The sequence below is a fragment of the Haplochromis burtoni genome, unplaced genomic scaffold (assembly GCF_018398535.1).
Source record: "Haplochromis burtoni strain Fernald_Lab_line unplaced genomic scaffold, NCSU_Asbu1 Contig_123, whole genome shotgun sequence".
Taxonomy (NCBI): Eukaryota; Metazoa; Chordata; class Actinopteri; order Cichliformes; family Cichlidae; genus Haplochromis; species Haplochromis burtoni.
This window is the reverse complement of record NW_024582484.1, coordinates 1,350,313-1,363,791: the sequence shown is the minus strand read 5'-3', so window position 1 is coordinate 1,363,791 and position 13,479 is coordinate 1,350,313. Positions and strand designations below refer to the sequence as shown.

At 48.6% G+C, this 13,479-nt stretch overlaps 1 protein-coding gene across 2 annotated transcripts in view; it reads right to left on the bottom strand.

The window, feature by feature from the left end:
- Nucleotides 1-13,479, bottom strand: part of exoc3l2b (exocyst complex component 3-like 2b) — a 37,945-nt gene that overhangs the window by 10,403 nt on the left and 14,063 nt on the right. For both annotated transcript variants that reach the window (XM_042223940.1, XM_042223939.1), the window contains exons 2-3: nucleotides 6,840-7,337; nucleotides 6,205-6,428 (exon numbers count right to left, since the gene is read on the bottom strand). In XM_042223940.1, the coding sequence (XP_042079874.1) occupies nucleotides 6,205-6,428; nucleotides 6,840-7,300 (685 nt within the window). In that variant the 5' untranslated portion in view covers nucleotides 7,301-7,337. The remainder of the gene's footprint in view (nucleotides 1-6,204; nucleotides 6,429-6,839; nucleotides 7,338-13,479) is intronic.

Below are 13,479 nucleotides of genomic sequence, written 5' to 3'. Positions count from 1 at the left end.
CACACACACACACACACACACACACACACACACACACACACACACACAGTGAAAGCCCAGAGGAAGATCATCTCTATAAGCAGAACAATGTGAGTGGAACATCCCCACTTTGAACTTTTGTCTTTCGTTGTTTTTGGGTCGACGGTGGAATAAAGTTTGTAAAAACTGCAGCAGCGATGAGGTCATAGGTCACAGGGAGGAGGGGGGTTGCTTGTCAAATGTGTCTTTAACTTCAGGGAGACTGAAACATGAACTCTCTGAATACTTTTTGCACATTTAAGTTATAGATGAGGAAATAGTGGATTTCCTGCCTGACACACATACTGTGATCTGTGCACTGAGGAAACCACAGCACAGTATCCTTTACTGTAAACGTGCTCAGCTGCTGCGCGAAGGACCTTTTGTTTCTGGATGTCACAGATCTAGTTTAGACTTTTTAAAACACCCCACTCCCCGAGAGGAAAAGTCACAGCAGCGAACAATAGAGCAGAAATGGATCCACGTGCCTGCATTTCCCCATAAAATGTCCCGTCTGCACTGAAACGTACAGTATGAGAATAAAAACGTCCTCATGATACAGAAACATCCCCAAAAAATGTCCCAACAACCAACTACAGTCCAAAACTTAGTGGGTCCTCATGTGGATGGATAATTAAGAACACACACACACACACACACACACACACACACACACACACACACACACACACACACACACACACACAGTGCCCCCTCCTCTCAAACACAGCTCTCATTGTTCCCTTTCAGACTTTAGAGGAAATCTTTCCCAGCTGGATGCACGAAGCCCCACCCCCCTCCACCCTCTTCCTCGCACCACCACCACCTCCATCACCGCTCGTGGTCCTAACCCGTTTAATCCACGTCACAGTGCACTTCACATCAGATGCTGGGGATGAACGGATCCCAGAGTCAAAGCTTCTTTACCACGTTTGGTTCAGACACGACTTCGACCAATCAAACATCTTCATTTCTCCCCACCTGTGTGATGTAATAAGGTGAGACAGGCAGAAAATGGAAAAACTGAGTTTTTTGTTGTTTTTTTAAAGAAAGGCACAACTACTGGACACAACCATTCAATACCTGACAAAATGATGCTGCCATTGGTTAAAGTTATCGAACGCTGTCCTCCTATTGGTCCTCCCACTACTCTTGATACCAGCCTTACTGCCCACGGTCATTCGGGCCCTGAACGCCCCACAGCTGCTGGGGCTCCAGCCGTGAGCCCTGAATGTTAATTGTGTGAACGCTGTTGCCGATGTGTCCACATTAGTGATGCTGAACGCCAGACGCGGCACATATTTTAAGATGAAACATCTGCGTCTTTAGTTTCACTTTACACAGATGTGAAAACACGTCCAGCTCGCGGCTGCAGTTTGGCTGCTGGACGATGAAACCCGGTGAACCCGCGGAGGCGAAACCGAAGCTGCTTTTATATGCGCCTGTGTCGTTTGGTATTTAATTAAGTGTACTCCTGTGCTTTTCATGTGTAGTGCTGCACGTCTGTCTGCATGAACAGTAGCAGTACTGTGTCTGTATATGTGGAGCGTAATCTGAGCTGCGTTTTCACATTTTTCTCCTGAGCTCAGTCGCAGATCTGCTCCGGCTTCATGCCCACGGTCACTGAAGACACGACTCAGCAGCTTCACAGTCAAACCGAAGACAGTCGCGTTTCTCTCAGACGCAGAGCTGAGCGTTCAGATCAGACCGCCTACTTCCTGCAGACGCAGGCCAAACCTTTCATGACAGCTCAGGAAACAACTGTTGTTTATTCAGACAAACTTTATTTGAATTCAAAAAGGTTGCTGCTAATAAATAAAACTCAGCAACAGTGTGAAGTCACTGTTGCTCAGTTCACTCTCTGTCTGAAATAAGCAGGTTTAGCTTCTCCCTCTTGGACATGACTGTCTTCTGATTTGCTGCCCCTCACACACACTGAACAGCAGGTGGGTGGGGCCTTTGCATCTGAGATGGCCATGCTAGAAACATCCTCCCTCTGTGAGCTCACACACAGATCCAAGAGTTGAAGGAATCGAGGGAAACTAAGTGCTTACAGCAGCCTGTGCTTTGGGCTCACATACACTCACCTCAGTACCTTTATTCATGTTTGATATGAATATCCACCAGTGGAGATACATCCCAGGAAACAAGGAAAAGCTGAAGAGATCCAATTTGGGCAAGTAAAGAAACAAAAATGGAAAAAGGAGAGAAGAAAATGGACTTTTGATCTATCGTCAGCCTCTGTGCAGATTTCCTGTGAAGTCTCTCAAGGTTTCCTGTTAAAAGTGTGTGTTTGCTGGCAGAGCAGTGAAGCCACTGGTGTCAGATAAGCCGCCCACTGTGGCCACTGACAGGAAGTCCTCCAGCAGCTGATAGCTGGTCAGCAGGATGGTGCAGCCGCTGAAAAACCTCTAACTGTCCTGCACCAACCATGAACACATCATTCATGGTTGGCCACGACGCGTCTCGTGTCCTAATTTTAGATTTTAGATTACTGCTTTACTTTCACGTTAGTCTTTTATTTTCTCGACTCATCAGTGATAAAAAGAGCCCAGCAGCGACTGCACTTCCTGAGGCGACTGCCACGCGTCCGACCGCAGAGCCCTGCAGAGGATTGTGCCGACCGCTGAGCGCGTCATTGGCTACACCTTGCGCTGCATTTGGAAAGCCACTAGCATCGTGGCTGCTTCACTGCTCCACTCTGTGGACTATTGTATTGATTTAGTCTCATTCCCATTCTTTTCTAAGCACATCTTACTCCTGTGTACTTTGATCCAGGAGGATTTCGTCCTACTCTACTCGGGTGTACATCGTTGGGATGACAATAAAACTCGGCTTAAATTTTACCCTAAAATATACATAATCTGACAGCAGCAAAGAGAACAGCAGTCAATGACGTCCCTGCGACGCTGCCAAATATCAAAGAAAAAGTCAAACTAATGAAACGAAACGTCCACCAATCAGAACCTCTGTATTAAAAAAAACATGCTGAGTTTTAATCTCGTGCTCAAACGTGAAAGCTCGCCTCGTGAGCGTGAGCGGAGACACGGGAGCTTTTTAGTGTTTGTGGATCCAAACAGCTTCACACGTCCTTGCTTCACCTCTGAATGACACCTGAGCATCGAGTGTTTGGGGCTTTTAAGACTCATTAAAGTGGACTTCCTGTTTCATATTTCACCTTCTTCCTGAGGCCTGCAGCAACACGCCGACAATCGGCCGGCGGAGCCGCCGTGCAGCGGTAACATGAGCGTGCATTAATGAAGCACACACAGCAGTTTGTCAGGGGTAAATTCCATGAAGCGGGTCTTTCATCACTCTCCGTCACTTCCAAGAAGTCCGTCAAACTAAAAGGCTGTAATGAAGGCGCGTCACTCCCCTTTGTGAGGCCTCGAGGCTTTTACTGACCCCTCCTCCTTCTGCCAACTACTCGAACCCTTTGTGACCTTCGCTCCAATCACCGTTACTACGGTGACCGGACTGTCAGCGAAGAAACAAAGTGTGGTAAAATATATGTACAGTAAAGCGGACTGTAGCACCGTGTCGCTCTGTGTTCACTGAAGTCTGAAGCGATTCAAACTCGTTCAGCTTGAACTTTAAACTCCAGAGTTTCAGTTTCAGAAGGCGAACACGCTTCGACTTTCTCGAAGAACCAAACACAGACGGTCCTCGTCCACATGACCAGAAACATGCTGTAAGCGTCCTGGAATGACAGAGAGGTCAGCCGACCTGCGCAGAGAAGAAGAAAACAAAAACCACAGCGCCCGTGACCTCGGTGTTTCTGTCAGGTTGACGTGACTGCAGCACAGCAGGCCGAACGTTTTATTTTACTGGGACAAAAGTTTCATGCTGGGACCTAAAAATGCTCAACTTGATCATTTCTTAATTTATATGAAACATGTCGATCTGTGAGCCTTTGTTCTTATCTAACGAAGGCAGCGAGCGTTATATAATCACAGAGGGCCGACGATCAGAGGCGTGCTGTTGCTTGGCGCCCTGTTCTGATGCATACCTGCTGTGCAGAGCAGCTGATGCACATCTGCCAGCTTTGCATGCTTAGATAAAAAGCCAGCACGCATGAAGACAACAAACCAAGAGGACCAGCGCCGAGACCCCAGCACGGCTCAGACTGCACCTGAACTCAGCACAGGAAATCATTAAGCAGCAGGTCAGCAGCGCTCTGTGTGCTTCCACTGGATCACACCTCAGAGAAATGCGGCACTTTCTGCTGCGCTGCATTCAAATGCTTTGGACGCGACAGCCAAGCACAGGCTGTGTGAAACTGTTTGCTCTTCCTCAGAAAGCTCGTTTTGCTACTTTTGTGTTTTGCCGTGACGTTTTCAAATCAGTGCAACTGCACTTTTCTGATCAGGAGCAGAGCCTTCAGGTTTAAGAAAGCTCCCACAGATCCAGGCTGAGACTCTCGAGCTGCTCTGTGGCTCCTTTTTACTTGTGCAGGTGTTCAGTTTGCGTTTGTGCTCGTCCTGATTTGTTCGACTGTTGCTCTGCAGGTGTTTTATTGCTCGATGTTGATCGGCAGGTGTTTGCTGTCTGTTCAGACAGAAGCAAAGGTAAAGTCCTTCTTTCTCTCAGGCCAGCCTGACCCGGTGCAGCTCTGTCTGCGTTCTGTTTCACTGCCAAACAGGATTATAGGAGTCAGGACCATTTGTACTTTCAGAGACACACACGCTCAGCGGCAACCTGATTCACTGATACGGTGGTTTAGCAGCATCTGAAAACAAGCCCGCACCTGAGCATCCAGAGCTCTCTGCTCACCTCAATCTGAGAAGCGACTGCAGGTTCTGCTTCTGTAGATGACCCAGTAAATTCATCCTCAGGTACCAAACAAACAGCACGAGCTGCCGATCAGCAGCTAAAGTCAAACACAGACATGTCTTCCTCCTCTTGCAGCAGATGGCCCCGCCCCTCCCTGAGCCTGGTTCTGTTGGAGGTTTCTTCCTGTCCCAAATCCCAGTGTCACAGGGTCAGCTTCCTGTTTCTTCAGAAAACTGTGTCTGGTGAAATATGTGTAACATAACTTTTGAAGCATAAGCAAATAAAACAATAAAAACTCCCTAACACTTCCTGTTAAAAGGGAGTTTTTCCTTCCCACTGTCGCCAAAGTGCTGCTCATAGGGGGTCATATGATTGTTGGGTTTCTCTGTATGTATTACTGTAGGGTCTACATCACAATATAAAGCACTGTAGTTGTGATTTGGTGCTGTACAAATAAAACTGGACTGAAATTTCAGCCTCGAAATCCCAGAATTCCAGAGTCCAACACGTTTCATATCACTGCGACTCCTTCTGCCAAAAACATTCACTGATTTCTAAACTTCACGAACGAGAAAATAACTGACAGAATAACTGCTGATGAAAACAAACACAGTGCAGCAGAGAAGCCGTTTGACCATACAAACAAGGGTGTGGAGGAACTGAGAACACACACACACACACACACACACACACACACACACACACACACACACACACACTCTTGAATCATTCATTACCAAATGGCAGCGTAAACAGGGTGTGATAAACAATAGACGCCCTTACAAAGTTTCCATGACCGGCCCAGTACTTATGACATTACACACACACATTCCAGTGTTACAGCATCTCAGCGTCACCCAGTTGGCCATGATATCACCTTCCTCACCGACCCTCTCCATCCATTGATTTTCAGCGTCCGTGTTTAAAATAGCCACAGGCTGCCGACATGCGCCGATCAGATCGGGCTGTGAACGGGACGATACCCCTGCTACAGACAGAATATCTGTGTCTCGTGTGCAGCTTGGAGTAAGTTGAAGGACTGACTGTGGCTGATGGTCTCACTGGAATCTGAAACCCCAGAAACAGCTGAGAACACAAACAGTTGTTCTTGGATGGGTGGACATGCCAACGCATCTGTAGTTTCCTTCCACCGGTACAATGTCCTGTCATAGTGGTGACACTGGAAAGTGTTTAGTCTAACAATAGAAGCTTTTAGCTGTGGAATCGACAGGAAGTGACATCTGAACCATGTCAAACCGTGTGACAAAAGTAATCTGATTATCTTGGGTCGATCTCATGTTGTCAGGACTTAAGCGTGGTATTTCTGATACCGTAAACTTAAACCTAATATACGTTTTTATATTTGTAAAAAACTAGTTCGTGTCTCTGCCGTGCTGAGCCAGGACTTCTTACCCGACAGTGGCTCTCTGGGTTTAACCTCCTCCACCGGCACCGACTGGTCCTCGGGACCCTGGGACGACTGGTCAGTCATGGACTCCTTCTTCGTCTTCCCCAGGCCCACCATCCTCATGAAGGACACGCGGCGGCTGGTCGAGTCGCCCTCGCTCTCCAAACAGTTCAGCTCACCGTTGGCTAACGATTCCTTACGGGAGGGGTCACGATATTTTCCTGCAAACCTTTTGTGAAGACAAAAAGAGAAAGGTCAGAGACTGTCACGAGTCCAGCAACTACCCCCCACAGACCAAACTCCGCCACAGTTCCCACAGAGGTCTCTACCCGCTGACACTTTTACTTTACTAATCTCATAATTTTTGTTTGTATCTTGAACTTGGAACTTAAGAACTCGCCAAAACAAAAAGCTTATCGTCCACATCAAGGCCTCTAATCCTCCTTCCCCTTGAGCCACGTTACACTGACAGATTTTTAATTCCTCTAACAGATCCCTGTAATCTCCTATCTAAACATTCACAAATGCCCTTCCAAGTTCTTATCTTCTATATTGAATGTCAGTGTGAATCCTTCATTTCGTCCTTACAAACTCAGCCCATCATAATCTTTCATCGCCATTACTCTAATCCCACGTTTACCTGAGCAGACTTCCTTCAGAACTCCTCCTTCCTCTCTTCTTCTTCTGAGAAGGTGAAGGTGAGGGCGACCCTTGCAGCGACCCTTGTGGGGAGAGCGTGGCACTCTTTCCCGACATCCTCAGGTTCTTCCCCAGCTTCCCGAGGCTCTTCAGCGGGGACATGAACTTGAAGGAACCCTTCACCGAACCTCCTCCGCTTCCTTTTTTCCCCTCGTTGGCCTCGTTCTCATCCTCCTCATCCTCAAATGGGTTGCGGTCCCTCGGCACATCGCCGTCCAGCAGGGAGCTGCCGGGTGACCAGTGGTTGCCATGGCCCCCGTTACCATGGATACTGTCGTCATCATTGTCAAAGGGGTTATGATGGCGGGGTGTGATGTTGAGGCTCATCCTGCGGATGAATAGGGCGTTGTCTAGAGTCGGACCGCCTTTTAGGCGCACTGGGAGGTTTTTGAAGATGGGCATGATGGAGCTGGGGGAGGGGGGAGAGGGAGGGAGAGACCTGGTAAAAGAAGGAAGGGGGGAGGCGTCAAAGCTTCATGATGGTATTAAAACGCTATTGTGCAAAACCAGATTCAGCTACAAACATCGTCACAATTTTCATCATGTACAGGTCAGAAGTTAGAGGCCCAAACAGGAACCAGTTTGGCTCCAGAGCCCCTGCTGGTGGGCGAAGACCAGAGTCTGCTGTTTGTGTCTCACGTCCCTCGTCAGAAAAACCATCGCACAAATCCCGTTCTCACAGTTACTGACGTATAAGCTGCTAGAAACGGATCATTGCTGCTGATGCTCTGTAATTAAGAAAAACATCGTAACGCGCTTTGATTGATATCAGCGCAACAAGAAAAACACGTTTCCGCCCCGTCACTGCGTCGATTTTTTAATCACGATTAAACCTGTTTATTCATCAACTTGTTAGTTTTACTGGAAAATTACATTTGAGGTTCATCTTTTATTATTTATTATATTAGTTCTTTATCTTTACAATATGATGAGGATGCTCACTATACTAATAAAATACTAATAAAGTTTGAGGCTGAAAATGAAAAAGTTCAGAAGATTTTATTTCGTTTCATCAGGATGAATAATCGCCCACGGGACACACCTGAAGGACACACCTGAAGGACACACCTGAAGGACACACCTGAAGGACACACCTGAAGGACACACCTGCTTTTTTGTAACTTTTTTAGTGTTTGAGCTCTGATAAGACTCCACCCTGACGTAGGCTGTCGGTTACACTCTGACAGCTGCTCTGATAACGCAGAGGTCACACTCACGGTGTTGTGATGGTCGGTGACCATGGCAACACATCCGCCTCCTACCCGAAGATGTCCGAGCTGTCAGTTTGACCTCGATGTGGAAGATTGGTTCGTGTGCATCATAAATATAATCACATGATAAAACAGCAATAATAACACAGTTAGTTTTAATGTGGACTCTGATGGTGGCCACACCCACACGGCTGAGGCGCAGGTTCCTTCTTTTTGGCTCAAACTCATCGCAGACTTTGAAAACCTGCATGAAACCGCGGGGAAGCCTCCGACAGACAACAGGAATAACCCCGTAAACAAGCAGGCAGCGTCGGATATATCAGGACTTTGCCTCTGGGGATAACAGCTGATATTTTGGGGCTTTCGATGCAGCCAGCGGACATCCATGCCGAGACTTCCTCTTCCATGTGCCGGTATTTGTTTACAAATGCAGGAACATTTAGAAAAGGCTGAATATTTCATTTCCACCCGATGAGAAAAACTGTCAGGTCTTTACGCTGAGACGCGTTTCCAGAGCCGCCCAGTGTCGTGCTGATTTTCAGATTGCGGCTGTCAGAGAACAGAAGATAAATTGTTCTTCAAAGATAGCAGCTTTGATGACTTACAGGAGGACGAAGGTGCTCTGACGCACATCAGGACACACCTGACTATCACGGATGCTGCAGGTTCCTTTGAACCTCTTCAGGAACGTTTTCAGAACGCTCTAACAGAAATCGAGCTCTCCGATTGGCCGGCAGGGGTCTTCTGAAATAATGTCAGCAGTCTGAGGCGCCGGTAAGCCCGGCAGCAGAATGACAGCGAGCAGATCCTGTCGTAAAGCAGCTGGTGTCACATGTTCCCAAAACCATAAAGCCTGAAGACAAAGACTCATAAACTCTGCAAACATTAACAGGCAGCCGCTCGGTAATGATTCATGGGAAACCCTGTAATGATTAAATGTGCCCTCGACCAGCGCGGCACTCATTAATGTCCACTCTGTAAACTCCACCTGCGATTTTAACACGTCTGTGCTGAAAACTGAAGCAGACTTCCTTCAGACTGAAACATGGACACACACAGGACCTGAACTGGATTTGATCCAGATTATCAGCCAACCTGGATGCAGTCTACGGGAAGCTGCATCCATAGACTGCATACAACAGTCCTAACATTCACACCACTTGATTTCTCCGTGTTTGACCACCCCCCAACCCCCGATCCGACGCTGGTCCCCCTGCCAACCCGCTCCTGGCGGTCTGGAGGCTGTACCCGGGCCCCGCCTCGTGGGCCCAGGAGTCCTCGCCTCTGCCTGTCACACTATCGCTGTCCTTTCCGCTCCTATTGTTTGTGTCCAGAAGCTTCCGCGATGCCCTGCGACCCTCTTGAAGAAAACAGGCTGTGTGCGAGCGCCACTGGGCTCCGCATGGGTTTCCTGAGCCTGCCGCCAGGGCTGCTGGGTATTTATGGAACCAACACCACTGAATCACTTCCCACTTCAGCCTGCTGGCTTTCTTCACTGTTTTCCTCACGTGTGTGTGTGTGTGTGTGTGTGTGTGTGTGTGTGTGTGTGTGTGTGTGTGAGAGAGGGAGTCTATTTCTGGCAGCAGCGGCGTGTCCTGAGCTGGTGAGACTGGAAACCAACAACATGAACAACATCCGCTCCCAGCGCGCCCTCACAGTCATGTTTCCATCACTTGGGAGGACACTGACTTTACTACACAGACAGACGTGCGTTCAGCGACAGAATCCACACAAAGATGCCGAGTGTACATCCTAATTCAGCTCTTTAACGTCTGTCTGTGGCCCAACTCAAACACAGAAATCAGCGATGGAAGGGAGAATCGAGCAGCGCGACTGGTTTTACTGGCTGGGCCCACATGAGATTGAAGCTTTGGAGCTCTGTTTGCGGTCTCTGAGTTAAGGCCGCTGCTCACCTCCGTCATGCTGCTTCGCCTGGTCTCACAGATGAAGCACGGCGTCTGACGCTCGTTTTTGTCTGTGCTGTTTTATTTTAGATCCTAAAAGTCTGTTAGGCGCAAAAACACCAGCCAATCAGCTGAGTACAGATTAGATGTTCCACCTGTCATCCAAACGTCCATCCATCACATCCTCAGAGACACCTCGCTGCTCCACAGTGTCGTCACACACACGTGTGGACGAGTTCAACGCGGCGTTTAAGCATCACGTGGAGGCGAAGGAGTCGCGACCTTTTCAGTGTCACAAAACAGACAGGAAGCCAGGAAGAGGAGCAGATAACCAATCAGAGGGAGGCACAGACTTCAGCCCTGACCTTCAGCGGCTGATTAATGACTGTGTAGATAATCAGCTGATTAACGTCTGCTGGAGGAAACAGAACGTCCAAAAACAGGAATCATTTCATAAGAAGGGCCGGCAGCTGATCGCCTGCTTCCTGCCCACATTCATCATCGATTCATGTTTTTGAGCTCAAACTCTCGATGCCTGACTGGATGTCTGCGGCCCAAACACGAGAACGGACGAACAAATCTGTTCCCACTGCAGACGCAGAACAGTAACACGAGCTTTCTTACAGGGGGCGGCAGTTATTCGCCAAATGACCAAATTCATGGGCTGCATCCTCCTGAGGCCGTCACAGCGACGACACGACGGCTGCTTCAAATGCGTCCTTCATTTCCCCGAATTTGAAGGATGGGTCGGTGTGTCCTTCGTGGCCCGACCTATCCCAGAATTCATAGCGTGGCCCAGCCAAGTCCAGTTTCCAACGTTGGCGGCAGTTTTAAAATTACTCTTATTTAAAATTACTCTTATTTAAAATTACTCTTATTTGTCTTTCTGGGTCACAAAATAAACTTTTAACACATTTGAAGGCGAGACAGTAGCTGTGTAAACATCAAATATCTGCAGGTTTATCAGGACATCACATGTTTGCAAAAGTGCTTCGACGTTTTCAAAGACGTCTGTTACCCACCCGCTCGATAGCTGACCGGGGCGAGAACGGCGAACTCCCGGCACGTCGTTTTCAAACCCACCGCCGTCTGTCACTACTCAGGTTAAACGTGATGTATACGTCACTCAGATAACTTAAAATGTTATTGTTTGGCTTTTTTCACTGTTTGATTTGTTCCTGAGTGAATCTGTGTGGCTGAGATTAAAGTTAGTTTTCACACAGCTGAATAAACGTCAAACAGAAACCGATTGAACAGAAGTGGGAGACGGTCGAGAGTTTACGCCAGCGTCCTGTTATATTCAGATAGCAAGGAGCAGACGGCCGAGTTCATTCAACTCCACCCAGACAGCGGCTAGAAAGTCCAATTTCACAACCTCCAGTCTTCTCGGCCTTGGGAGGATGAATTTGGACGCAGCTATTGATTGGATGCAGATGCCATCTTGACCCCTTCAATCGCAGCCCGTTTTGCTGCCATCCTGATGCACTGAAGACGCTTTGAGGACAGGAACTGACTGCAACCGCAGAGCTGGTCTCAGTCCTCAAAGCAACCATTTCAAAGGCAACAAGCTGACAGTTTCACTGAGCACGATCACAACTGCTGCTCTCAGTACTGTGACTGTAAAGCAGCCCAAACACGAGAAGCTACAGCTGACATCAGCAGGACGTTCACACCACAGACGATCGTCTGGGTCCAGATGGAGTCACAGCGGTCTCTGTTAGCTAACGCGAGCAGCTACAGTCGTGCAGTCTGCTCGGGGACGCTGCTCATTCATGTGTTTCATTTGTTTCTGTTCTGCAAAGGGACAAAAGGTGAACACACACACACAGTAATCCATGTTGTGTTTACACACAGTGAGCCTGTGAGCAGGCGGAGGTGGAATTTTACTGGGAATCTGCTGCTCAGTGACTGGAATGATAAGTGGCCAGTTTGATGCGGAAGCTTCTCGCCGTGTTTCTGGACGTCAGGCTGACGGCGTTCCCACAGAGCTGCAGCCGGTCAGCTGACACAGCGGGAGGAGTTTCCCTCAGTGGGTGCCGTCAGTTTTCCAACAAGACAGGAAATCATCTTTAGGACATTTCAATGATGTGAGAGGAAGTCTGCACTTCAGCTGGACGGAAGAGAAAACCAGCTGTCGAGCCCAGCAGGTTGCTCTTACTGGTACACGTGAATGAGGTCCAGTCACAGGCCAGTTCTCCTCTCGTTGTCGATGTCTCCCCAGCGGATCATCTGCCTCCCTCCATCCATCAACGCTCTCTGAGCTCGTCCCCTTCTCCTCCTGCCTGGCAGCTCCATCATATCCACCCTCCCTCCTCTGCACATGTGCAAACCATCTGAGCCTCTCGGACTCTGAGCTGCCCCTCTGATGGACTCATTCCTGGTCCTGTCCATGCCGCTCACTCCCAATAAACATCTAAACATCTTCATCTCGGCCTCCACCTTCTCCATCACTATGCATCCCTGACACTCGTCTCCACCTACACCACCCTGCCTGCACTGTCCAAACCTCTGCTGCCTCGTTTCCTACATTAATGGTTCATACACAGCGACGCTGTAAACATAACTGCCAGCAGTTTCCTGTCAGCCGACATCGACCCCCGCGCTGCCATGCGTGTGACCGACGCGCCTTCTGCTGCAGGACTTTCAGTCCCAGCTGCACGTTCCTCTCTGCAGGGAGGACATTTTTCTGAACAGCTGCTTTCTCTCACAGACGATGCTGAGCTGACAGTTTTTCCTTAATGGGAGACAGATGCAGTGTGGGTAACCGTGACCTCATATCAGAGCAGTTATATTATGTGATGGTAATTCGATAATCGTCCCAAGCGGTGTCCTGGAGTTTCAGAGCGATCTGTGGAGCGCTGGCTTGTTTTTCTGTCCTCTGCCTGCAGGCTAACCTGTGCAGCCTGTTCTTATTATCGCTGCAGCTGCAGCTCAGAGTGCACGCCGGCCTCGCTGTGTCCCGACTGTTAAACAGCTTCCTGCTGAGGAGGGCAGCACGTGCGCGCAGGAAGAGGAACCGAATTCAGACAAATTCCATCGATTTATTTATTATTACTTTTGTGAGCTACATGATAATAACCCACCCGTACACACACGCAATCCTGGACTTTAAAACTGGGAAGTAATGACCGTGGCTCAGCCCCGCCCAGCCGGTCTGAGCTGGGTTTGACTTTGGAGCCATAAAGTTCTTTTTATCAGAGCAGCCCGGCTCAAAAACACACACGATGGAATATTTACACCAGAGCCTGCTTCATGAAGCTGCTTCTACGTGTGGAGATGAAGGAAAAGGTGGAGACGAAATGTTAAAAAAGACGTCACAGTTCCCAAAACCTGTGTGTGCGAAAAGGTGGCTGTGGAGAGCTGACCGTGTAATGATGACTGTACTCAGCACAGCTTCATGTCCCACTCACAGCATGAAGGAAAAGTACTGCACACACACACACACACACACACACACACACACACA